This window comes from Salmo salar, chromosome ssa13 (assembly GCF_905237065.1).
Source record: "Salmo salar chromosome ssa13, Ssal_v3.1, whole genome shotgun sequence".
NCBI classification, from domain to species: domain Eukaryota; kingdom Metazoa; phylum Chordata; class Actinopteri; order Salmoniformes; family Salmonidae; genus Salmo; species Salmo salar.
In genome coordinates, this window is record NC_059454.1 from 112,608,781 (window position 1) to 112,633,091 (window position 24,311).

The 24,311-nt window shown below is 42.0% G+C and overlaps 1 protein-coding gene across 1 annotated transcript; it reads left to right on the forward strand.

Annotated features, from left to right (window-relative positions):
- Window positions 1-17,064: 17,064 nt before the first annotated feature.
- Window positions 17,065-23,475, forward strand: tmem267 (transmembrane protein 267). Its single transcript, XM_014139062.2, has 3 exons — window positions 17,065-17,390; window positions 22,252-22,695; window positions 22,953-23,475. The coding sequence occupies exons 2-3, from the start codon at window positions 22,312-22,314 to the stop codon at window positions 23,286-23,288; spliced, it is 720 nt and encodes a 239-aa protein (XP_013994537.1). The 5' UTR covers window positions 17,065-17,390; window positions 22,252-22,311; the 3' UTR covers window positions 23,289-23,475.
- The last annotated feature ends 836 nt before the right edge of the window (window positions 23,476-24,311 follow it).

The following is a 24,311-nucleotide window of genomic DNA, read 5'->3' on the forward strand; positions in this document are numbered from 1 at the left end:
ATTTTACAGCTGCACCATCGAGAGCATCCTGATGGGTTGCGTCACTGCCTGGTATGGCAACTGCTCAGCCTCCGACCGCAAGGCACTACAGAGGGTAGTGCGAATGGCGCAGTACATCACCGGGGCCAAGCTTCCAGCCATCCAGGACCTCTATACCAGGTGGTGTCAGAGGAAGGCCCTAAAAATCGTCAAAGACTCCAGCCACCCTAATCATAGACTGTTCTCTCTGCTACCCCACGGCAAGCTGTACCGGAGCGCCAAGTCTAGGTCCAAGAGGCTTCTAAACAGCTTCCACCCCCAAGCCATAAGACTCCTGAACAACTATGGCTTCCCAGACTCTTTGCACCCCCCACACTGCTACTACTCTCTGTTATCTATGCATAACCACTTTAACAACCCTACCTGCATGTACATAATTACCTCAATTACCTCGACACCGGTGCCCCCGCACATTGACACATTGACTCTGTACCGGTACCCCCTGTATATAGCCTCCACATTGACTCTGTACCGGTACCCCCTGTATATAGCCTCCACATTGACTCTGTACCGGTACCCCCTGTATATAGCCTCCACATTGACTCTGTACTGGTACCCCCTGTATATAGCCTCCACATTGACTCTGTACCGGTACCCCCTGTATATAGCCTCCACATTGACTCTGTACTGGTACCCTCTGTATACAGCCCCGCTATTGTTATTTACTGCTGCTCTTTAATTATTTGTTATTCTTATCTCTTACTTTATTTTAGGTATTTTCTTAAAAATTGTCACGCCCTGACCATAGAGAGCCCTATTATTTCTCTATTTTGGTTAGGTCAGGGTGTGATTTGGGTGGGCATTCTAGATTTTGTAGTTCTATGTTCCATTCTATGTTTTCTATTTCTTTGTGTTTATCCGAGTATGGTTCCTAATCAGAGGCAGCTGTCTATCGTTGTCTCTAATTGGGAACCATATTTAGGCAGCCCTTTTCCCCTCCAGTTGTGGGATCTTGTTTTTGTACAGCTCAGTTTAGCCTGCAGAACGTGATGGTCTGTTGCTTGTTTTGATTTAGTGTTCTGAGTTAAAATAAATGTATCATGAGCACTCACCACGCTGCACCTTGGTCTCCTCTTAACGACGAACATCACAAAAATGCATAGTTTGTTAAAGGCTTGTAAGTAAGCATTTCATTGTAAGATCTACACCTGTTGTATTCGGTGTATATGACAAATAAAATTAGATTTCATTTGACTTCTCAAGCAGTTCAAGAATTGCCTTAACGAAAGGGCTGGTACCTACATTTAAGAGCACAAGGATCTCTTCAGAAAGCTACAGTTCTTGCAGATGAGTTTGTTGAGACATAAAACTACCTTCACAAACAAAGCACCCAGTAGTTAAAAGCAATCCAGAAAGGTTCCAGTCCGTTTCTACAGTGCCTAAAGATGATCAGAAAACAGATTTTACGTATCTGCCAGTTAGCCATGAGAAAGGACACATTGTCTCTGTGTCCTAAGTTGAAACAGAAAAATGAGAGAGAGGAAAAAGCTGTTTATTTTTTGTGGGAGCACTCCAGCACATTAAGTCTCTGGTTGGGATATCTCCTAAACAAGATTTTGGATCTAAATTGTATTTATTTCGTCACTATGGCCTATTTATTGCCTTACCTCCCTAATCTTACTACATTTGCACACACTGTATATAGACTGTATATAGATTTTTCTATTGTGTTATTGACTGTACATTTGTTTATCCCATGTGTAACTCTGTGTTTGTGTCACACTGCTTTGCTTTATCTTGGCCAGGTAGCAGTTGTAAATGAGAACTTGTTCTCAACTGGCCTACCTGGTTAAAAAAATCATAAAAAGATTTTGTATCAGGTGTGTTTGAACCCTTTGTTTTCAGATGGGTTTGTGTCTCTGCAGAGTGGCGATGCTGGTGAAGATACTGCGAGCCCAGTCCTTCATTTTGGAGAGTGTTTTTGCCTTTGTCTGACACTTCAGCATCTGGTTATAGTTAGTTAGTACACAGCGTGGAGATGATTGGCCCAGTGTGGCTCAAATTGTTGTTCCAGTTACGCTTCGATACTGAGGTTGGCTCACAATGGTAGTATGGCAGGCAATCTTGGGGTCAACAAGACACATATGACTGTATCTTGTAACTTCTTCTGGCCTGGTCCGAAACAGAATGTTGTGTCTTACTGTAAATCCTGTCGCGTTTGCCAGCGGATGTGTAAACTGAACCAAGCTGTACCGGTTGCGCCTTTGCAGCCTATTCCTGTTTTTCACTAACCTTTCAGCAGGGTTCTGATGGACTGTGTTGGTCCTTTGCCCAAAGCCAAGAGTGGTTACCAGTTTCTCTTGACCATGATGTGTGTGCCACTCGCTTCCCTGAGGCCATTCCACTGAGGAAAATTACAGCTCCCAGTATTGTTAAGGCCCTGTTGAAATTAATTTAACGGTTTGGATTTCCGCAGGTATTGCAGTCGTACCAAGGTTAGAATTTCAAGTCAAAATTCTTCCAGCAAGGGCCTCCCGAGTGGCGCAGTGGTCTAAGGCACTGCATCGCAGTGCTAGCTGTGCCACTAGAGATCCTGGTTCGAGTCCAGGCTCTGTTGCAGCCGGCCGCGCCTGGGAGACACATGGGGCAGCGCACAATTGGCCCAGCGTCGTCCGGGTTAAGGGAGGGTTTGACCAGCAGGGATGATGTAAAACCCGGCTGTGTCATGTCAACATGTTGAACCATACTTCACCCGCTACGATCGGACGACGAAACCAGTAGTGATGTTCTCACTGTTGACTATAGTCTTCCTCAAGGGTATGAGACTAATACACCCTGAGCTGGTTGCTGAGTAACAGAGATTCTAGAACACCTTGATGGATTTCTGGAACACTTGTCTCCGGAGGAAAAAGGCAACATTGTTGCACTGCTTTTAGAATATCAGGGTTTATTCTCAGATGTAGTAGAACATGACATTTGATGTTTGGGGACCCAGTCACACAAATTCCACTATTGCAGGAGTTTCCTCTTCTAATCAGACATGTCCATTGTAAGGAAAACTTGGTTGCTTATTATCTCAATGATCGACAGTCAATATGTTTTGTGTTTAGCCAGTGTTTCCCTGGCACACAATTTATTTTGACTGCACGTTTTTCCGTATTGGAGAAGAGTTTTGTTTGGGCTTTGGGTTCCAAGGGGATGAGTTATAAAAACATACTTTATTTTACCCCTGTTTCTCAAATTTAGGCAAAATAAAATTATAAAAAGATTGTACACATTTTTTGGTTTTGTTTTAATGGTTGACAGCCAGTTTATATTGCAGAAAGCGACGCATTTGAGTTGATTTATGTAGTGAAATTAAAGTTGTTTTCTGTTGGTTATGAGAACTTGTCCAACAAAAATATACAGCATCTCACAAAAGTGAGTACACCCCTCACATTTTTGTAAATATTTGAGTATATCTTTTCATGTGACAACACTGAAGAAATGACACTTTGCTACAATGTAAAATAGTGAGTGTACAGCTTGTATAACAGCGTAAATTGCTGTCCCCTCAAAATAACACAACACACAGCCATTAATGTCTAAACCGCTGGCACCTTGTTAATAGATTCTTCAACTTCTTTTTCACTTCATTTACTGTTCTAATTACTGCCAGATTTTGCAAATTGATTTTGTCTGTGATCTCTTCCCACAGGTTTTGTTTTTACTCTTGTTATCTTGTTATCCTGTTATCCTGTTATCCTGTTATCCTGTTATCTTGTTATCTTGTTATCTTGTTATCCTGTTATCCTGTTATCCTGTTATCTTGTTATCCTGTTATCTTGTTATCTTGTTATCCTGTTATCCTGTTATCCTGTTATCCTGTTATCTTGTTATCCTGTTATCCTGTTATCCTGTTATCCTGTTATCCTGTTATCCTGTTATCTTGTTATCCTGTTATCCTGTTATCTTGTTATCCTGTTATCCTGTTATCCTGTTATCCTGTTATCCTGTTATCCTGTTATCCTGTTATCCTGTTATCTTGTTATCCTGTTATCCTGTTATCTTGTTATCTTGTTATCCTGTTATCCTGTTATCCTGTTATCTTGTTATCTTGTTATCTTGTTATCTTGTTATCTTGTTATCCTGTTATCTTGTTATCCTGTTATCTTGTTATCTTGTTATCCTGTTATCTTGTTATCCTGTTATCCTGTTATCCTGTTATCCTGTTATCTTGTTATCCTGTTATCCTGTTATCTTGTTATCCTGTTATCCTGTTATCTTGTTATCCTGTTATCCTGTTATCCTGTTATCTTGTTATCCTGTTATCCTGTTATCCTGTTATCTTGTTATCCTGTTATCTTGTTATCCTGTTATCTTGTTATCCTGTTATCTTGTTATCCTGTTATCCTGTTATCCTGTTATCCTGTTATCCTGTTATCCTGTTATCTTGTTATCCTGTTATCTTGTTATCCTGTTATCCTGTTATCTTGTTATCCTGTTATCTTGTTATCTTGTTATCCTGTTATCTTGTTATCCTGTTATCCTGTTATCCTGTTATCCTGTTATCCTGTTATCTTGTTATCTTGTTATCCTGTTATCCTGTTATCCTGTTATCTTGTTATCCTGTTATCTTGTTATCCTGTTATCCTGTTATCTTGTTATCTTGTTATCCTGTTATCCTGTTATCCTGTTATCCTGTTATCCTGTTATCTTGTTATCCTGTTATCCTGTTATCCTGTTATCTTGTTATCTTGTTATCCTGTTATCCTGTTATCTTGTTATCCTGTTATCCTGTTATCCTGTTATCCTGTTATCTTGTTATCCTGTTATCCTGTTATCCTGTTATCTTGTTATCCTGTTATCTTGTTATCCTGTTATCCTGTTATCCTGTTATCCTGTTATCCTGTTATCTTGTTATCCTGTTATCCTGTTATCCTGTTATCCTGTTATCCTGTTATCTTGTTATCTTGTTATCCTGTTATCCTGTTATCCTGTTATCCTGTTATCTTGTTATCCTGTTATCCTGTTATCCTGTTATCCTGTTATCCTGTTATCCTGTTATCCTGTTATCTTGTTATCCTGTTATCTTGTTATCTTGTTATCCTGTTATCCTGTTATCCTGTTATCCTGTTATCCTGTTATCCTGTTATCTTGTTATCCTGTTATCTTGTTATCTTGTTATCCTGTTATCTTGTTATCCTGTTATCCTGTTATCCTGTTATCTTGTTATCCTGTTATCCTGTTATCCTGTTATCTTGTTATCCTGTTATCTTGTTATCCTGTTATCCTGTTATCCTGTTATCCTGTTATCCTGTTATCTTGGGTCCTAATTTACTCACTCACGAGAATCAGACGTCTCCATGGTAACTGGGCACTTTGGTTCTTGCCGTACAGCGTTGCCTTAAAACTACAGTAAAACCTCTTAATTATGCCCTTCTCCAAGGAAGATGCTTGAGGTGCTCTATGTAACAACCTTATTAAACAATTCCCTGGCACACAATTTATTTTGACTGCACGAAATTATTCATGTTGGGAAACTCTTACGGGAAACACTATGCAACCAGGTTCAGGAGACTTGAGGCTGAATGAATGTGAAAAGGTATCTATGTGTGGATCATGATCTAAGGTGTTTGGACCTATCGGACCTATACTATACCATCGTGTTTCTACATTAGTGTATTGGGTCGATACAGGGAAGCAGAAACATTTGTTGAGTAGACAAAGATATTAAAGAGGTCGATTCAAAAGGTAGAGTTGTGCCACGTAGTTCAACAAGAAACACCCCATCATCATGGGAGAAAGTGTCTTGGAACGATGTCTCTAAGGTTTATAACATACTGTATCTACCTCAAATACCTTACACCTATGCACATTGATCTGGTAATGTTACTCCCTCTGTATAGCACCATTATTGTATTTTATTTTAATTCCTCTTGTGTTCATTTTTTATTTTTTTACTCTGCGTTGTTGGGAAGGGCTCGTAAGCAAGCATTTCATGGTATAGTCAACAGACATTGTATTTGGCGCATTGAACATATAAAATGTTATTTGATATCTGACCACACACCAGTAGTCCTATATATTGATAGATATCTGACCATACACCATGTCCCTGACGATGGAAAAACATACCAACAGCATGATGCTGCCACCACCATGCTTCACTGTGGGGATGGTGTTCTCGGGGGGATGAGAGGTGTTGGGTTTGCGCCAGACATAGCGTTTTCCTTGATGGCCAAAAAGCTACATTTTTGTTTCATTTGACCAGAGTACCTTCTTCAATATGTTTGGGGAATCTCCCACATGCCTTTTACGAACACCAAAGGTATATTTAATTTTTTTCTTTAAAACTTCTTCAGGGTTCAGTGTCCCTTCCACGGGACGGTTGAGCTAAAGTAGGCTAATGCGATTAGCATGAGGTTGTAAGTAACAATAACAAAAAATCCAGGTCATAGACATATCTGATATTGGCAAGAAAGCTTAAATTCTTGTTAATCTAACTGCACTGTCCAATTTACAGTAGCTACAACAGTGAAATAATACCATGCTATTGTTTGAGGAGAATGCACAATTTTGAACATGAAAGTTGTTAATAAACAAATTACGCACATTTGGGCAGTCTTGATACAACATTTGGAAAATAAATGAAATGGTTCATTGGATCAGTCTAAAACTTTGCACATACACTGTTGCCATCTAGTGGCCAAAATCTAAATTGCAGCTGTGCAGGAATAATGCATTATGGCCTTTCTCTTGCATTTCAAAGACGTACAAAAACAAAAACAATTTTGGGGTATTATCTTTTACCAGATATATTGCGTTATATTCTCCTGCATTCCTTTCACATTTCCACAACCTTCAAAGTGTTTCCTTTCAAATGGTACCAAGAATATGCATACCCTTGCTTCAGGTCCTGCGCTACAGGCAGTTAGATTTGGGTACGTCATTTGAGGCGAAAATTGAAAAAAGGGGCAGATCCTTAATTAAGCAATATCTTTTTTTTTTGGCCACTCTGTAAAGCCCAGCTCTGTGGAGTGTACGGCTTAAAGTGGTCCTATGGACAGATACTCCAATCTCCGCAGTGGAGCTTTGCAGCTCCTTCAGGGTTATCTTTGGTCTTTTTGTTGCCTCTCTGATTAATGCCCTCCTTGCCTGGTCCATGAGTTTTGGTGGGCAGCCCTCTCTTGGCAGGTTTGTTGTGCTGCCATATTCTTTCCATTTTTTTAATAATGTATTTAATGGTGCTCCGTGGGTTGTTCAAAGTTTATGATATTTTTTTATAACCCAACCCTGATATGTTCTTCTCCCCAACCTTGTCCCTGACCTGTTTGGAGAGCTCCTTGGTCTTCATGGTGCCGCTTGCTTGGTGATGCCCCTTGCTTAGTGGTGTTGCAGAATCTGGGGCCTTTCAGAACAGGTGTATATATACTGAGATCATGTGACAGATCATGTGACACTTAGATTGCACACAGGTGTACTTTATTTAACTAATTATGAGTCTTCTGAAGGTCATTGGTTGCACCAGATCTTATTTAGGGGCTTCATAGCAAAGGGGGTGAATATATATGCACAAACCACTTTACAGTTTTACATTTTTTTAAACAAAATCTTTTTTTCATTTTACTTCACAAATGTTGAATATTTTTGTATGTCCATTACATAAAATCCAAATAAAGATAAATGTATATTACAGGTTGTAATGCAAAGAAATAGGAACAACACCAAGGGGCATGAATACTTTCTCAAGGCACTGTAGAAGATAAAGTAAAAACCCAAACTGGTCCGTGCATCAATACCGGCATTTAGTAAAATATGATATACCGTCTAGGCTTACAGCAGCCTTCAGGCATGTCGAACCTTCCTCCAGGCCTCTAGATGCAGCAGGCCTCGCTCCATAAGGCTGCAGCAAAATCTAGTCCTCTAGGCCTCTAAATGCAGCAGTTTCAGGCCTCGCTCCATAATGGCTGCAGCAGACTCTAGTCCTCTAGGTTTCTAGCTGCAGCAGTTTCAGGCCTCGCTCCATAACGGCTGCAGCAGACTCTAGTTCTCCAGGCCTCTAGATGCAGCAGTTTCAGGCCTCGCTCCATAACGGCTGCAGCAGACTCTAGGCCTCTAGGCCTCTAAATGCAGCAGTTTCAGGCCTTGCTCCATAACGGCTGCAGCAGACTCTAGGCCTCTAGGTTTCTAGCTGCAGCAGTTTCAGGCCTCGCTCCATAATGCTGCAGCAGACTCTAGGCCTCTAGGCCTCTAGCTGCAGCAGTTTCAGGCCTCGCTCCATAAGGCTGCAGCAGACTCTAGTCCTCCAGGCACCACTTTTCATTCTTTATTTATTTTTGAATTTTTTGAAACAAGTAATTTTTAACATTTCACTTCACCAATTTGGACTACTTTGTGTATGTCCATTACATGAAATCCAAAATAAAAATCAATTTAAATTACAGGTTGTAATGCAACAAAATAGGAAAAATGCCAAGGGGGATGAATACTTTTTTAAGGCACTGTATGTGATATCCTTGACAGTTTAAATAAATTAATAACCATCGTGATTTATTATTATTTATTTTACTTCACCTTTATTTAACCAGTTGAGAACAAGTTCTCATTTACAACTGCGACCTGGCCAAGATAAAGCAAAGCGGTGCGACACAAACAACAACACAGAGTTACACATGGAATAACCAAGCATACAGTCAATAACACAATAGAAAAATAAAATTAATAATAATAATAAAATAAGTCTATATACAGTGTGTGCAAATGGTGTGAGGAGGTATGGAAATAAATAGGCCATAGTAGTGAAGTAGTTACTATTAGCAAATTAACACTGGAGTGATAGATGTGCAGATGATGATGTACAAGTAGAAATTCTGGTGTGCAAAAGAGCAGAAAAGTAAATAAAAACAATATGGGGATGAGGTAGGTAGATTGGGTGGGCTATTTACAGATGGCCTATGTACAGCTGCAGCGATCGGTTAGCTGCTCAGATAGCTGATGTTTAAAGTTAGTGAGGGAAATGTAAGTCTCCAACTTCAGCGATTTTTGCAATTCGTTCCAGTCATTGGCAGCAGAGAACTGGAAGGAAAGGCGGCCAAAGTGGGTGTTGGCTTTGGGGATGATCAGTGAGATATACCTGCTGGAGCGCATGCTATTGGTGGGTGTTGTTATCGTGACCAGTGAGCTGAGATAAGGCAGAGATTTACCTAGCAAAGACTTATAGATGACCTGGAGCCAGTGGGTCTGGCGACGAATATGTAGCAAGGGCCAGCCGACGAGAGCATTCAGGTCGCAGTGGTGGGTAGTATATGGGGCTTTGGTGACAAAACGGATGGCACTGTGATAGACTGCATCCAGTTTGCTGAGTAGAGTGTTGGAGGCTATTTTGTTAATGACATCGCCTAAGTCGAGGATCGGCAGGATAGTCAGTTTTACGAGGGTATGTTTGGCGTCATGAGTGAAGGAGGCTTTGTTGCGAAATAGGAAGCCGATTCTCGATATAATTTTGGATTGGAGATGTTTAATATGAGTCTCGAAGGATAGTTTAAAGTCTAGCCAGACACCTAGGTATTTGTAGTTGTCCACATATTCTAAGTCAGAACCGTCCAGAGTAGTGATGCTAGTCGGGCGAGCGGGTGCGGGCAGCGAACCGTTGAAAAGCATGCATTTAGTTTTACTAGCGTTAAAGAGCCACGGAAGGAGTGTTTTATGGCATTGAAGCTCGTTTGGAGGTTTGCTAACACAGTGTACAAAGAAGGGCCAGATGTATACAGAATGGTGTCGTCTGCATAGAGGTGGATCAGGGAATCACCCGCAGCAAGAGCGACATCGTTGATATATACAGAAAAAGAGTCGGCCCGAGAATTGAATCCTGTGGTACCCCCATAGACTGCCAGAGGTCCGGACAACAGGCCCTCCGATTTGACACACTGAACTCTATCTGAATAGTTGGTGAACCAGGCAAGGCAGTCATTTGAGTAACCAAGGCTGTTGAGTCTGCCGATAAGAATATGGTGATTGACAGGAGTCGAAAGCCTTGGCCAGGTCGATGAATACGGCTGCACAGTACTGTCTTTTATCGATGGCGGTTATGATGTCGTTTAGTTCCTTGAGCGTGGCTGAAGTGCACCCGTGACCAGCTCGGAAACCGGACTGCACAGCGGAGAAGGTACGGTGGGTTTCGAAATGGTCAGAGATGTGTTTATTAACTTGGCTTTCAAAGACTTTAGAAAGGCAGGGCAGGATGGATATAGGTCTGTAACTGTTTGGGTCTAGTGTCACCCCCTTTGAAGAGGGGGATGACCGCGGCAGCTTTCCAATCTTTAGAGATCTCAGACGATACGAAAGAGAGGTTAAACAGGCTGATAATAGCGGTTGCAACAACGGCGGCGGATAATTTTAGAAAGAGAGGGTCCAGATTGTCTAGCCCGGCTGATTTTTATGGGTCCAGGTTTTGCAGCTCTTTCAGAACATCAGCTATCTGGATTTGGGTGAAGGAGTAGCTGGGGAGGCTTGGGCAAGTAGCTGCGGGGGGTGCGGAGCTGTTGGCCGGGGTTGGGCTAGCCAGGAACAAAGCATGGCCAGCCGTAGAGAAACGCTTATTGAAATTCTCAATTATTGTGGATTTATTGGTGGTGACATTGTTTCCAAGCCTCAGTGCAGTGGGCAGCTGGGAGGAGATGCTCTTATTCTCCATGGACTTTAGTGTCCTAAAACTTTTTGGAGTTAGAGCTACAGGATGCAAATTTCTGTTTGAAAAAGCTTGCATTTGCTTTCCTGACTGACTGCGTGTATTGGTTCCTGACTTCCCTGAAAAGTTGCATATCGCGGGGACTATTCAATGCTAGTGCAGTACGCCACAGGATGTTTTTGTGCTGGTCGAGGGCAGTCAGGTCTGGAGTGAACCAAGGACTATATCTGTTATTAGTTCTACCTTTTTTGAAAGGGGCATGCTTATTTAAGATGGTGAGGAAATTACTTTTAAAGAACGACCAGGCATCCTCGACTGACGGGATGAGGTCAATATCCTTCCAGGAAACCCGGGCCAGGTTGATTAGAAAGGCCTGCTCTCAGAAATATTTTAGGGAGTGTTTGACAGTGATGAGGGGTGGATGTTTGACCGCGGACCCATAGCAGATGCAGGCAATGAGGCAGTGATCGCTGAGATCCTGATTGAAAACAGCAGAGGTGTATTTGGAGGGCAAGTTGGTCAGGATAATATCTATGAGGGTGCCCATATTTACGGATTTAGGGTTGTACCTGGTGGGTTCCTTGATAATTTCTGTGAGATTGAGGGCATCTAGTTTAGATTGTAGGACTGCTGGGGTGTTAAGCATGTCCCAGTTTTGGTCACCTAACAGAACGAACTCTGAAGATAGATGAGGATTAATCAGTTCACATATGGTGTCCAGGGCACAGCTGGGAGCTGAGGGGGTCTATAGCAGCTGGGAGCTGAGGGGGTCTATAGCAGCTGGGAGCTGAGGGGGGTCTATAGCAGCTGGGAGCTGAGGGGGTCTATAACAGCTGGGAGCTGAGGGGGTCTATAACAGCTGGGAGCTGAGGGGGGTCTATAGCAGGTGGCAACGGTGAGAGACTTATTTCTGGAGAGATACATTTTAAAAAATTAGATGTTCGAACTGTTTGGGCACAGGGGCGGAAATCCTGGGGGGACGGGGGGGACACGACCCCCCCATCCTGGGAAAAATATGATTTGTCCCCCCCAATATATCACTGAAACATAACTATGTAATTTAAATAATATTAATAATACGCAATGAAAGCAATTGTGCTGATTATAGACACTTAATAGCTCGTTTTTAAGTTTCAAAAGATTGCGACCCCCCCACCCTTTGCCTCACAATGGTTTGATCCACTGCCAGTTCCTTAGCTTGCGAGGTAACGTAGAGGTCGTATCTACTGTCTGAAAGGCACTCAATGCACGTAACTGACGTGAGGTTAATCCAGTCAATCGCGCACACACACTAGCTGAATATGCAGAGCTAGCGCGCAAATACTAGTACCTATTCCATTTATGTGGCGTCGTCAAAGATGGAATCTTTGCTATCGTCAATTTATTCCAAGATCAGCATTCATGTAAGTTAGTACTTCAAAGTCCCTGTGATAAGGTTAGCGATAAACTGAACAGAACTACACTCTCTTCTACCATTGTTTTAAATATATTTAATGGTCTCGTTGCAAAAGCTAAATTGTCGCAAGGGAACTTTTATTTATATATTTTATTTCACCTTTATTTAACCCAGGTAGCAAAGATTATAGCAAACACCACTGAATTGGTGCTCGCTAGCTTTGCAAATTCAGCTATTGTTAGAAGCCAGCCAATATTAAACAAACGATTAAAATTACAAAAGGTTGCAGCATATGTTGTGTAAATGGTGAACTCATACAGCTGTCAACTCTTGTCACTGCAATCCATTTCACATTTGCTAGCTACCTTTTAGATCGAAGCCCATATAGAATGATAGAAGATAAGATGATAGAAGCCCATCTCCTACTGTAAATGACCTACATACTGTGTGTGTGTAGCCAACCAGGTAGAAAAATGGCAGAAAAATGGCAGAAAAAAGACGGACATCAGAGAATTTTTCAGTACACCAAAACGCAAAGTAATAGTAGCCTAATAGTAGCCTAATATCTCAAAGACTAGTTGATAAAATGTTCATAAGAAAGAAATGAAATTCTAATGGAAATGTTTCACAATGATGTCATTAGGCAGAGCAGGCAACAGATGGCACACAGACAGCAGAGTTGGGGACAGATATGCAGGGACAGACTGGCAGAGACAGGGAGTCTCAGGTAAGTTTGTTGAGTCTTTGTTTGGCAACATTATGAAAGGTTCTCAATTTTTTTTACTTGTAAAATAGGAACATCATTGGAAAATGCCATGGATACCCCCACTCTCAACTTAAACTGGTGACTGAACTAAGATTTGTTAAAGGCAATGGTATTGCTGTTGTGTAGTTTTGGGTACCGGTAGTTAGGAGTACGGCAAACACCTTATTTCTTTGGTTCCTCAATATACATTTACCATATTAAACGTAGGCTATGTGTTACAGCACTACTTTTGGTGTCCCCCTCAGGAATTGCTCTTGAGAAAATGTAATGTAATTGTCCCCTCCAAAGTTGATATCAGATTTTCGCCCCTGTTTGGGCATAGACCTGGAAAGTATAACAGAACTTTGCAGACTATCTCTGCAGTAGATTGCAACTCCTCTCCATTTGGCAGTTCTATCTTAATTTAATTTAACCTGTTGGGGCTACAGGTTAGCAATGAACCCCGAGTCGGGATTGCTAACAAGGCTGGAAATTCAAAACATCAAAAATCTAATAATTTCAATTTCTCAAACAATGAACTATTTTACACAATTTAAAAGATAAACATCTCCTTAATCTAACCACATTGTTCGATTTTCAAAGAGGCTTTACGGCAAAAGCATAAAGTTAGATTATGTTAGGACAGTACATAGCCACAAAAGTACAAACATCCATTTTCAATTCAAGGTCAGGCGTCACCAAAAGCAGAAACCAGCTAGAATTATGCACTAACCTTTGTCAATCTCCATCAGATGACACTCCTAGGACATTATGTTATACAATACATGCATTTTTTGTTCCATCAAGTTCATATTTATATCCAAAAACAGCATTTTACAGTAGCGTGAAATTCAGATTTTTTCTTCTCTGAAATGCTTCCGGTGAACATAACAAAATTACTATTCGAAAACATTGGTAAATTATAATATTGTCATTCAAAGAATAATATATTATCATCTCGTAATTGCTACCGAATGGCCAGATCTCAAAATAACTTTACTGGGAAATCACATTTTGCAATAAACGGGGTGCTATGCTAAGAACAATAAGCTATGCTATACAGTTAGCATCATCTAATATCGATAATAACATTGTAAATATCCCTTACCTTTGATTATCTCCATCAGAAGGCACTGCCAGGAATCCCAGGTCCGAAAGGCATCCCAGGTCCGGAACAAATGTGGTTTCTTTTGACAAAGTTCATAATTTATGTCCAAATAACACCAAGTAGTTAGCGTTCATTATGCTCCCACAAAACGTGGTGGGGGGGGGGGGTGTAAAATCACGCCGAAAAGCTAAAAAACCTAGTAAATAATCTATTTACGTTCGTTCAAACATGTCAAACGTTGTTTAGCATTAATCTTTTGGTCCATTTTTAACGTTAAACATCAGTAATATTTTCACACAACCTATCCTATGTCTAGATAAACAATAGATGACAAACTCACGCTTCTCAGATTTATGCGCAGGCGCAAAAAAATGAAGTGATGACATGTCAACTTCCTTGCATTCTAATTTGCTCTCTGTTTATCATAGACGCTTCAAACAACTTTATAAAGATCGTTGACATCTAGTGGAAGCCGTAGGTGTTGCGAAATGAATCCTTTCTCACTATGGTATCTATAAAACAATGACACTAAATAGTACAGTCACAAAATTCACATTTTTTTAAATCTATTTTTCACAGGTTTTTGCCTGCAATATGAGTTTTGTTATACTTACAGACACCATTCAAACTGTTTTAGAAAATTCAGAGTGTTTTCTATCCGAATGTGTTAATAATATGCATATCCTAGCTTCTGAGTTGGTGTAGGAGGCAGTTAAAAATGGGCACATATTTTTTTCAACATTTCTCAATACTGCCCCCGAGCCCCAACAGGTTTTAACAGAAAATGTTATAGTTAGGGATGGAAATATCAGGGTTTTTGGTGGTTTTCCTAAGCCAAGATTCAGACACGGCATCAGGGTTTGCGGAGTGTGCTAAAGCAGTGAGTAAAACAAAAGGAGGAGGCTTCTGATGTTAACATGCATGAAACCAAGGCTTTTACAGTTACAGAAGTCAACAAATGAGAGCGCCTGGGGACACGCAGGGCCTGGGATAACCTCCACATCACCCGAGGAACAGAGGAGGAGTAGGATGAGGGTACGGCTAAAGGTTTTCAAAACTGGTCGTCTAGTGTGTTGGGGGCAGAGAATAAAAGGAGCAGATTTGGGCGTGGTAGAATAGATTCAGGAGTGCAATTAGTGCAATAGTGCAATTCATGTATTGTTTAGTGTTGTTGTGTAGTGGCTGCTGGCATGCATCCCACGTGTTTTTTTACATGCTAAAATCGCCCCTGGCCTTAACAGGAAGTAGAGGCTAACACTGGAGGAGTAATATGATCCATTTTCTTGGTTCTAGTCAAGATTCTAGCAGCCGTTTTTAGCACTAACTGAAGTCTATTTAGTGCTTTATCCGGTTGCCTGGAAAGTAGAGCTTTGCAGTAGTCTAATAGGCACAGATGAGCTTTTCTGCTTCATTTTTGGACAAAACATTTCAGATTTCTGCAATGTTACGAAGAAGGAAAAATTAAACATGGGACCAGCATTTTACATTTGGCATTTATATTTTACTTCAGTGTATATAAACAAACAACTACCTCTTCCCCTACTGTATTTATTTATTTATGTATTTATTTTGCTCCTTTGCACCCCAGTATTTCTACTTTGCACATTCATCTACTGTCAAATCTACCATTCCAGTGTTTTAATTGCTATATTGTATTTACTTTGCCACCATGGACAATTTGTTTCCTTTACCTCCCTTATCTCGGATATCATAAGGTGAATGCACCAATTTGTAAGTCGCTCTGGATAAGAGCGTCTGCTAAATGACGTAAATGTAAATGTAAATCTCACCTCATTTGCTCACATTGTATATAGACTTATTTTTCTACTGTATTATTGACTGTATGTTTGTTTATTCCATGTGTAACTCTGTGTTGTTATATGTGTCGAACTGCTTTGCTTTATCTTGGCCAGGTCGCAGTTGTAAATGAGAACTTGTTCTCAACTTGCCTACCTGGTTAAATAAAGGTGAAATAAAAAAAAAAAGATATATATATATATATATATATATATATATATAATCCGGACTCTTACATTGGTCGTTCTAATATTTATATATTTCCGCTTTCTCTGTGAGAGCTTCCCATGTCTGGAATACACTGCCATCAGACACACATAACTGCACCACCTATCACACTTTCACAAAAACCATGAAGACATGGCTAAAGGTCAATCAGATTTGTGAACATAATCCCTAGCTGTGTATTGTTGCTTTCCATGTTGTCTGTTGTCTGGAGCTTGTGAGGTGTGGAAACACTTTGTTGCTTTTATGGATTTTGTCTTGTTGCTTTTTGTTCTATGTTGCTCTGTCTGTATGCTACATCTTGCTTGTTCTATGTTGCTCTGTCTGTATGCTACATCTTGCTTGTCCTATGTTGCTCTGTCTGTATGCTATGTCTTGCTTGTTCTATGTTGCTCTGTCTGTATGCTATGTCTTCCTTGTTCTATGTTACTCTGTCTGTATGCTATGTCTTCCTTGTCCTATGTTACTCTGCGTGTGCTCACTGTTCAGTGATTGTCTGTATTGTAATTGTTTTTAATAACCTGCCCAGGGACTGCGGTTGAAAATTAGCCGGCTGGCTAAAACCGGCACTTTTACTGAAACGTTGATTAATGTGCACTGTCCCTGTAAAAATAAAATAAACTCAAATTCCATTATTTTACTTTTTAGATTTGTGTGTATTGTTCTATATTGTTAGATATTACTACACTGTTGGAGCTAGGAACACAAGCATTTTGCCAAACCCACAATAACTTCTGCTAAATATGTGACCAATTTGACCAATAAAATTTGATTTCATTTGATTAGAAATGTTCCTTTGTTTACAGTATGCCAAACAAAGGATAAACGAATTATCATGGTCAGACCATTCTCGTCCATGATTGGACATTCATTCTTCCGTAATAAATGACTGACAGCTCTTTCCACCAATTATGTGTTTGTGTAAACGCCCTCTCTAATGGGGCGGAACAGGAGTGTGTTTTATTTCCCTCCCATACACAGACAGACACAGACAGGCCAAAGACAGTACTGTATAAAGATAAGTTAAAACTGCTTCCTCTATAGAAATCCCCGATCACGTGTCAATTGCGACGTCGCCTAGGTAACTCATGCGTAGGGATACGTCATCGCTTCGTAATCGTGCCAAACTGCGCATGTGCTGTCCGTCAAATAAACGGCAGTCCGTAGATATAAAGTTGCTTTTGACAAAAAAAAATGAAAACGTAACATTTCGGGTAATAACATGTTCAACTACTTCATACATTGACTCGAATCTAAGTTGTGCTTTTTAGATTTCGAGAAAATTAACATCTATACTCAAGAAGTTTTCAATTCTCTCATTGACTTCTCAAACGCCAAACCTCGGCCTGGTCCGTTCGGTCTGTTTCGGAAGCGTTCCCGGAAGAGCCGGGATGTTGCGCCTCTTGGTTGAGGCTGTGTGGACAGGACCGGAGCTAGTTTACAGTTGATGAACGAATTTAGCTACAATGGGGTAAGTGACAAATGTTGCTATCGTTTTAATCAACGGCGTTATTTCATTTTAATAACTTTGGGCCTTATCACATTGCTAAAATCTTGGTAATCCAACACCTGTCTGTAGTCTATAACGTTTCGCAGATAGGTGCGGGATTCCTTAGCTAGCTAGCTGTCGTTAGCTAGCATTACATAGCTAATAAAATTACCTAGCCTAACTACATTCATCTACTTTTTGTATTTCAAGATGATTCAATCTAAAAACAATAACGCGTTTTGTTTTTCACGTGATGTTGCAGTCTAAACTGATCCAGTAGTTAGTTAGCTATCCAGCTAGTTAGCTATCCAGCTAGTTAACGTCGTGATATCAACTTTTCTTGACATTGAACATAATGAAGTATTTTTACCTAACGTAGGCTATGTAGTTATTTCCTAGTCACAAATCAATCAATCAATCAAATGTGTTTTAATAAAGCCATTTTTACATCAGCCGATGTTACAAAGCGCTGTACAGAAATCCAGCATAAAACCCCAAACAGCAAACAATGCAGATGTCTTCTACCCACCTAAACAGACAAGCAACTCTTTTCACGGATAATTAGCTAGCTACACCAGATGCACGAGTTGAATTCTGCCTATGCTTGCATTTTGTACATCTAACAGATGTGTGTGTGTGTGTGTGTGTGTGTGTGTGTGTGTGTGTGTGTGTGTGTGTGTGTGTGTGTGTGTGTGTGTGTTTACTACAAAACATCACAAAAGCGAGAACAAATTCCCACTGGCATTTATCTGTATTCTTCAATCAAACATCTTGTTACACAAGGAGACAAATAGGAGTCTTTCCCTGGTAGCTTTCTGGTTCTGCATCATTCAGACCTGTCTGCATCTCTGGAAAGATCAAGCCTTTTTATTGATGTCAGTGACTTTTCTTTTGATTGTACAATGGTAGATTCATTGAAGAAATTATTTATGCACATTGTCTAGCCTATTCTAGTATGTCGGCAGGCTAATGCAGGGTCATATTCACAAGGCACCAAATGGAAGAAGACTGAAACAGAAGGACTGAACTTGTCCAATGAGAAATGTAAATGTTCGTTTTTTTTTGTTTCTAAACGTTTTGCTACGGTCTGCATTGATGAATTGAACCCAGGTTACTATGAGCCTGGCCTGGCCTGGCCTACATATATCCTCAGTTCACTGATGAATTGAACCCAGGTTACTATGAGCCTGGCCTGGCCTACATATATCCTCAGTTCACTGATGAATTGAACCCAGGTTACTATGAGCCTGGCCTGGCCTGGCCTACATATATCCTCAGTTCACTGATGAATTGAACCCAGGTTACTATGAGCCTGGCCTGGCCTACATATATCCTCAGTTCACTGATGAATTGAACCCAGGTTACTATGAGCCTGGCCTGGCCTGGCCTACATATATCCTCAGTTCACTGATGAATTGAACCCAGGTTACTATGAGCCTGGCCTGGCCTACATATATCCTCAGTTCACTGATGAATTGAACCCAGGTTACTATGAGCCTGGCCTGGCCTACATATATCCTCAGTTCACTGATGAATTGAACCCAGGTTACTATGAGCCTGGCCTGGCCTGGCCTACATATATCCTCAGTTCACTGATGAATTGAATCCAGGTTACTATGAGCCTGGCCTGGCCTGGCCTACATATATCCTCAGTTCACTGATGAATTGAATCCAGGTTACTATGAGCCTGGCCTGGCCTACATATATCCTCAGTTCACTGATGAATTGAACCCAGGTTACTATGAGCCTGGCCTGGCCTACATATATCCTCAGTTCACTGATGAATTGAACCCAGGTTACTATGAGCCTGGCCTGGCCTTACATATATCCTCAGTTCACTGATGAATTGAACCCAGGTTACTATGAGCCTGGCCTGGCCTACATATATCCTCAGTTCACTGATGAATTGAACCCAGGTTACTATGAGCCTGGCCTGGCCTACATATATCCTCAGTTCACTGATGAATTGAATCCAGGTTACTATGAGCCTGGCCTGGGCTACATATATCCTCAGTTCCAGTAGAATAGACATTTATTTAAAGATCATGATCCACAGTGACTTCTTAAAGGAGCAGTTATCAAAATGAGAGAGAGGGTAAAAACACCGCGTGACTTTATGCTAAAGTCTACATCAGTGTAGGTTTGATTCTCGCTCTGGTCCAGGACAATTACTGCTGAGCCTTCTGCAAGGTCTTCTTCAAGGCACAGCATCAGCTAGCGTCACATAAACACCCTGGACCAGAGCTAGTTCCATCCTGCCTTATCTATGATGTTACCCTGGACCAGAGCTAGTTCCATCCTGTCTTATCTATGATGTTACCCTGGACCAGAGCTAGTTCCATCCTGTCTTATCTATGATGTTACCCTGGACCAGAGCTAGTTCCATCCTGTCTTATCTATGATGTTACCCTGGACCAGAGCTAGTTCCATCCTGTCTTATCTATGATGTTACCCTGGACCAGAGCTAGTTCCATCCTGTCTTATCTATGATGTTACCCTGGACCAGAGCTAGTTCCATCCTGCCTTATCTATGATATTACCATGGACCAGAGCTAGTTCCATCCTGTCTTATCTATGATGTTACCCTGGACCAGAGCTAGTTCCATCCTGTCTTATCTATGATGTTACCCTGGACCAGAGCTAGTTCCATCCTGTCTTATCTATGATGTTACCCTGGACCAGAGCTAGTTCCATCCTGTCTTATCTATGATGTTACCCTGGACCAGAGCTAGTTCCATCCTGTCTTATCTATGATGTTACCCTGGACCAGAGCTAGTTCCATCCTGTCTTATCTATGATGTTACCCTGGACCAGAGCTAGTTCCATCCTGTCTTATCTATGATGTTACCCTGGACCAGAGCTAGTTCCATCCTGTCTTATCTATGATATTACCCTGGACCAGAGCTAGTTCCATCCTGTCTTATCTATGATGTTACCCTGGACCAGAGCTAGTTCCATCCTGTCTTATCTATGATGTTACCCTGGACCAGAGCTAGTTCCATCCTGTCTTATCTATGATGTTACCCTGGACCAGAGCTAGTTCCATCCTGCCTTATCTATGATATTACCATGGACCAGAGCTAGTTCCATCCTGCCTTATCTATGATATTACCCTGGACCAGAGCTAGTTCCATCCTGTCTTATCTATGATGTTACCCTGGACCAGAGCTAGTTCCATCCTGTCTTATCTATGATGTTACCCTGGACCAGAGCTAGTTCCATCCTGCCTTATCAATGATATTACCCTGGACCAGAGCTAGTTCGATCCTGCCTTATCAATGATATTACCCTGGACCAGAGCTAGTTCCATCCTACCTTATCTATGATATTACCATGGACCAGAGCTAGTTCCATCCTGCCTTATCAATGATATTACCCTGGACCAGAGCTAGTTCCATCCTGCCTTATCAATGATATTACCCTGGACCAGAGCTAGTTCCATCCTGTCTTATCTATGATGTTACCCTGGACCAGAGCTAGTTCCATCCTGTCTTATCTATGATGTTACCCTGGACCAGAGCTAGTTCCATCCTGTCTTATCTATGATGTTACCCTGGACCAGAGCTAGTTCCATCCTGTCTTATCTATGATGTTACCCTGGACCAGAGCTAGTTCCATCCTGTCTTATCTATGATGTTACCCTGGACCAGAGCTAGTTCCATCCTGTCTTATCTATGATGTTACCCTGGACCAGAGCTAGTTCCATCCTGTCTTATCTATGATGTTACCCTGGACCAGAGCTAGTTCCATCCTGTCTTATCTATGATGTTACCCTGGACCAGAGCTAGTTCCATCCTGTCTTATCTATGATGTTACCCTGGACCAGAGCTAGTTCCATCCTGTCTTATCTATGATATTACCCTGGACCAGAGCTAGTTCCATCCTGTCTTATCTATGATGTTACCCTGGACCAGAGCTAGTTCCATCCTGTCTTATCTATGATGTTACCCTGGACCAGAGCTAGTTCCATCCTGTCTTATCTATGATGTTACCCTGGACCAGAGCTAGTTCCATCCTGTCTTATCTATGATGTTACCCTGGACCAGAGCTAGTTCCATCCTGCCTTATCTATGATATTACCATGGACCAGAGCTAGTTCCATCCTGCCTTATCTATGATATTACCCTGGACCAGAGCTAGTTCCATCCTGTCTTATCTATGATGTTACCCTGGACCAGAGCTAGTTCCATCCTGCCTTATCTATGATATTACCATGGACCAGAGCTAGTTCCATCCTGCCTTATCAATGATATTACCCTGGACCAGAGCTAGTTCCATCCTGCCTTATCAATGATATTACCCTGGACCAGAGCTAGTTCCATCCTGCCTTATCTATGATATTACCATGGACCAGAGCTAGTTCCATCCTGCCTTATCTATGATATTACCCTGGACCAGAGCTAGTTGCATCCTGCCTTATCTATGATGTTACCCTGGACCAGAGCTAGTTCCATCCTGTCTTATCTATGATGTTACCCTGGACCAGAGCTAGTTCCATCCTGCCTTATCTATGATGTTACCCTGGACCAGAGCTAGTTCCATCCTGCCTTATCTATGATATTACCCTGGACCAGAGCTAGTTGCATCCTGCCTTATCTATGATATTACCCTGGACCAGAGCTAGTTCCATCCTGTCTTATCTATGATGTTACCCTGGACCAGAGCTAGTTCCATCCTGTCTTATCTATGATGTTACCCTGGACCAGAGCTAGTTGCATCCTGCCTTATCTATGATGTTACCCTGGACCAGAGCTAGTTCCATCCTGCCTTATCTATGATATTACCCTGGACCAGAGCTAGTTGCATCATGTGTAATTTATGTTTACAGTATTCTGTCTTCTAGTTTGCCAGCTAGGTGTTGCTGACCTCCTATGGAAGTGGATCTGCTACCTCCAGAAGCGCCATGCGAGGGTATCACTCCAAGCTGGACTCATCCTCCTCTGCTGGTGGTACAGGTGTATCCATGCCCCTGAGCCTGGCCATGGAGACAGAGAAAGCTCAGGCCCTGCTCCAGACCTTCTCCTCTGCCTCCTTACTGGCCAGCACTGCACTGGGGGCCTTCTGTGTACTTGCTGACCACGTCATGCAGCTGACCCTTCTCCAACAGCACCTGTGGCTGCGGGCAGTGCTGGACAACACTTCCCATGGTCTGATAGGCCTCTGGTCCTGGGCTATCGTCATTGGCCTCAAGAAGAAGAGTGACTTCTATGAAGTTATTTTAGCGGGGATACTGGCCTCTGCTATAGACCTGGACCACTTCTATATGGCTGGCTCTCTGTCGCTCAAAGTAAGGAAGATTTATATAACGTTCTCCCTTTTTGGTTTTCAGCGTCAGTTATAGATTAGTGTACTAAAGTTACACAGACAAAAGATTAGGACTAGAACTGGACTAATAAGCATGCTCAATGAAGATCTCCATTGAAATAACTTGAGTTCAGTACTAGGCCTAATCTGTGTCTGGGGAAACTGGCCCACTGTGTTAATAAAATAAAGTAGAATAGAAACAATAACCTATGTTTCTTTTCTGCCTGTTTCCTCCTCCAGGCAGCCACCAGCCTACCCCACCGCCCACCTCTCCACTGCTCCTCTCTAATCCCTGTCCTCTGCTTCTCTCTGAGGCTGGTGCTGTGGCTGGGTAGGCTAAAGGACTCATGGTGCTCTCTACCTTGGCTGCTGTTTATCTCCCTGGCCTCACACCACATCAGAGACGGGGTCCGCCATGGCCTGTGGGTGTGTCCATTCGGCAACACGGCCCCCATCTCCTATTGGCTGTATGTGAGCATCACAGCCACCCTGCCGCACCTGTGCTCTGTGCTCATGTACCTGACAGGAACCAGAGACGTGATCTCCACCAAACACGGCATCGCCATCGACATCTGATGGATGGAAGGGCCAACATTATGCTTCCCTAATAGCACCCTATTCTCTTCATAGTGCACTACTATAGACCAGAGCCCTATTCCCTATATACTGCACTACTATAGACCAGAGCCCTATTCTCTTCATAGTGCACTACTATAGACCAGAGCCCTATTCCCTTTTATAGTGCATTACTATAGACCAGAGCCCTATTCCCTGTATAGTGCACTACTATAGACCAGAGCCCTATTCCCTGTATAGTGCACTACTATAGACCAGAGCCCTATTCCCTGTATAGTGCACTACTTTAGACCAGAGCCCTATTCAATAGTAGTGCACTATATAGGGAATAGGACTCTGGTCTAAAGTAGTTCACTATATAGGGAACAGGGCTCTGGTCTATAGTAGTGCACTATGAAGGGAATAAGTTGCCATTTGGGACACTTAAATCCCACAATGCCTCAGCCTCACTCATCTATTTTCTTCACACCACGGGAGTGATCACTTCTTCCTCCTCCTCCACCTCCCCACTAAACTGCCTCCTCTTCTCCCTCCTCTAGTCCGTCACCGTCAGGCTGTGTCCTGTGTGACTGTCAGTGCAGTAGTGTGTGGAAGTGATTGATGTCGAGCGGTGAGGTATTTTATAGCCTTGTAATTACCAGGCTGATTACTACTGTGCTGTCGGTGTAGCTAAGCAGAATGTAAGCTTGCAGGAGCAGGATGGTCGTACGAGGGTGTTATACTGATGGGTCGACTGAAAGGGGAAAGGCTACATTCCAATTCTCTACTCTTCTTCTGAAGTGTCCACTTGGATGGAATGGAAGGTCGTAGGGAACAGAGCAGTACGTTATGAAGCTGAAGGTCCTAGGGAACAGAGCAGTACATTATGAAGCTGAAGGTCCTAGGGAACAGAGCAGTACATTATGAAGCTGAAGGTCCTAGGGAACAGAGCAGTACATTATGAAGCTGAAGGTCCTAGGGAACAGAGCAGTACGTTATGAAGCTGAAGGTCCTAGGGAACAGAGCAGTACGTTATGAAGCTGA

Excerpts from the sequence above, each read along its gene's own strand:
- tmem267 (XM_014139062.2), top strand. The coding sequence starts at position 22,312 with ATGCGAGGGTATCACTCCAAGCTGGACTCATCCTCCTCTGCTGGTGGT. Across the intron at positions 22,696-22,952 it reads CTGGCTCTCTGTCGCTCAAA|GCAGCCACCAGCCTACCCCA; the intron begins GTAAGGAAGATT and ends TTCCTCCTCCAG.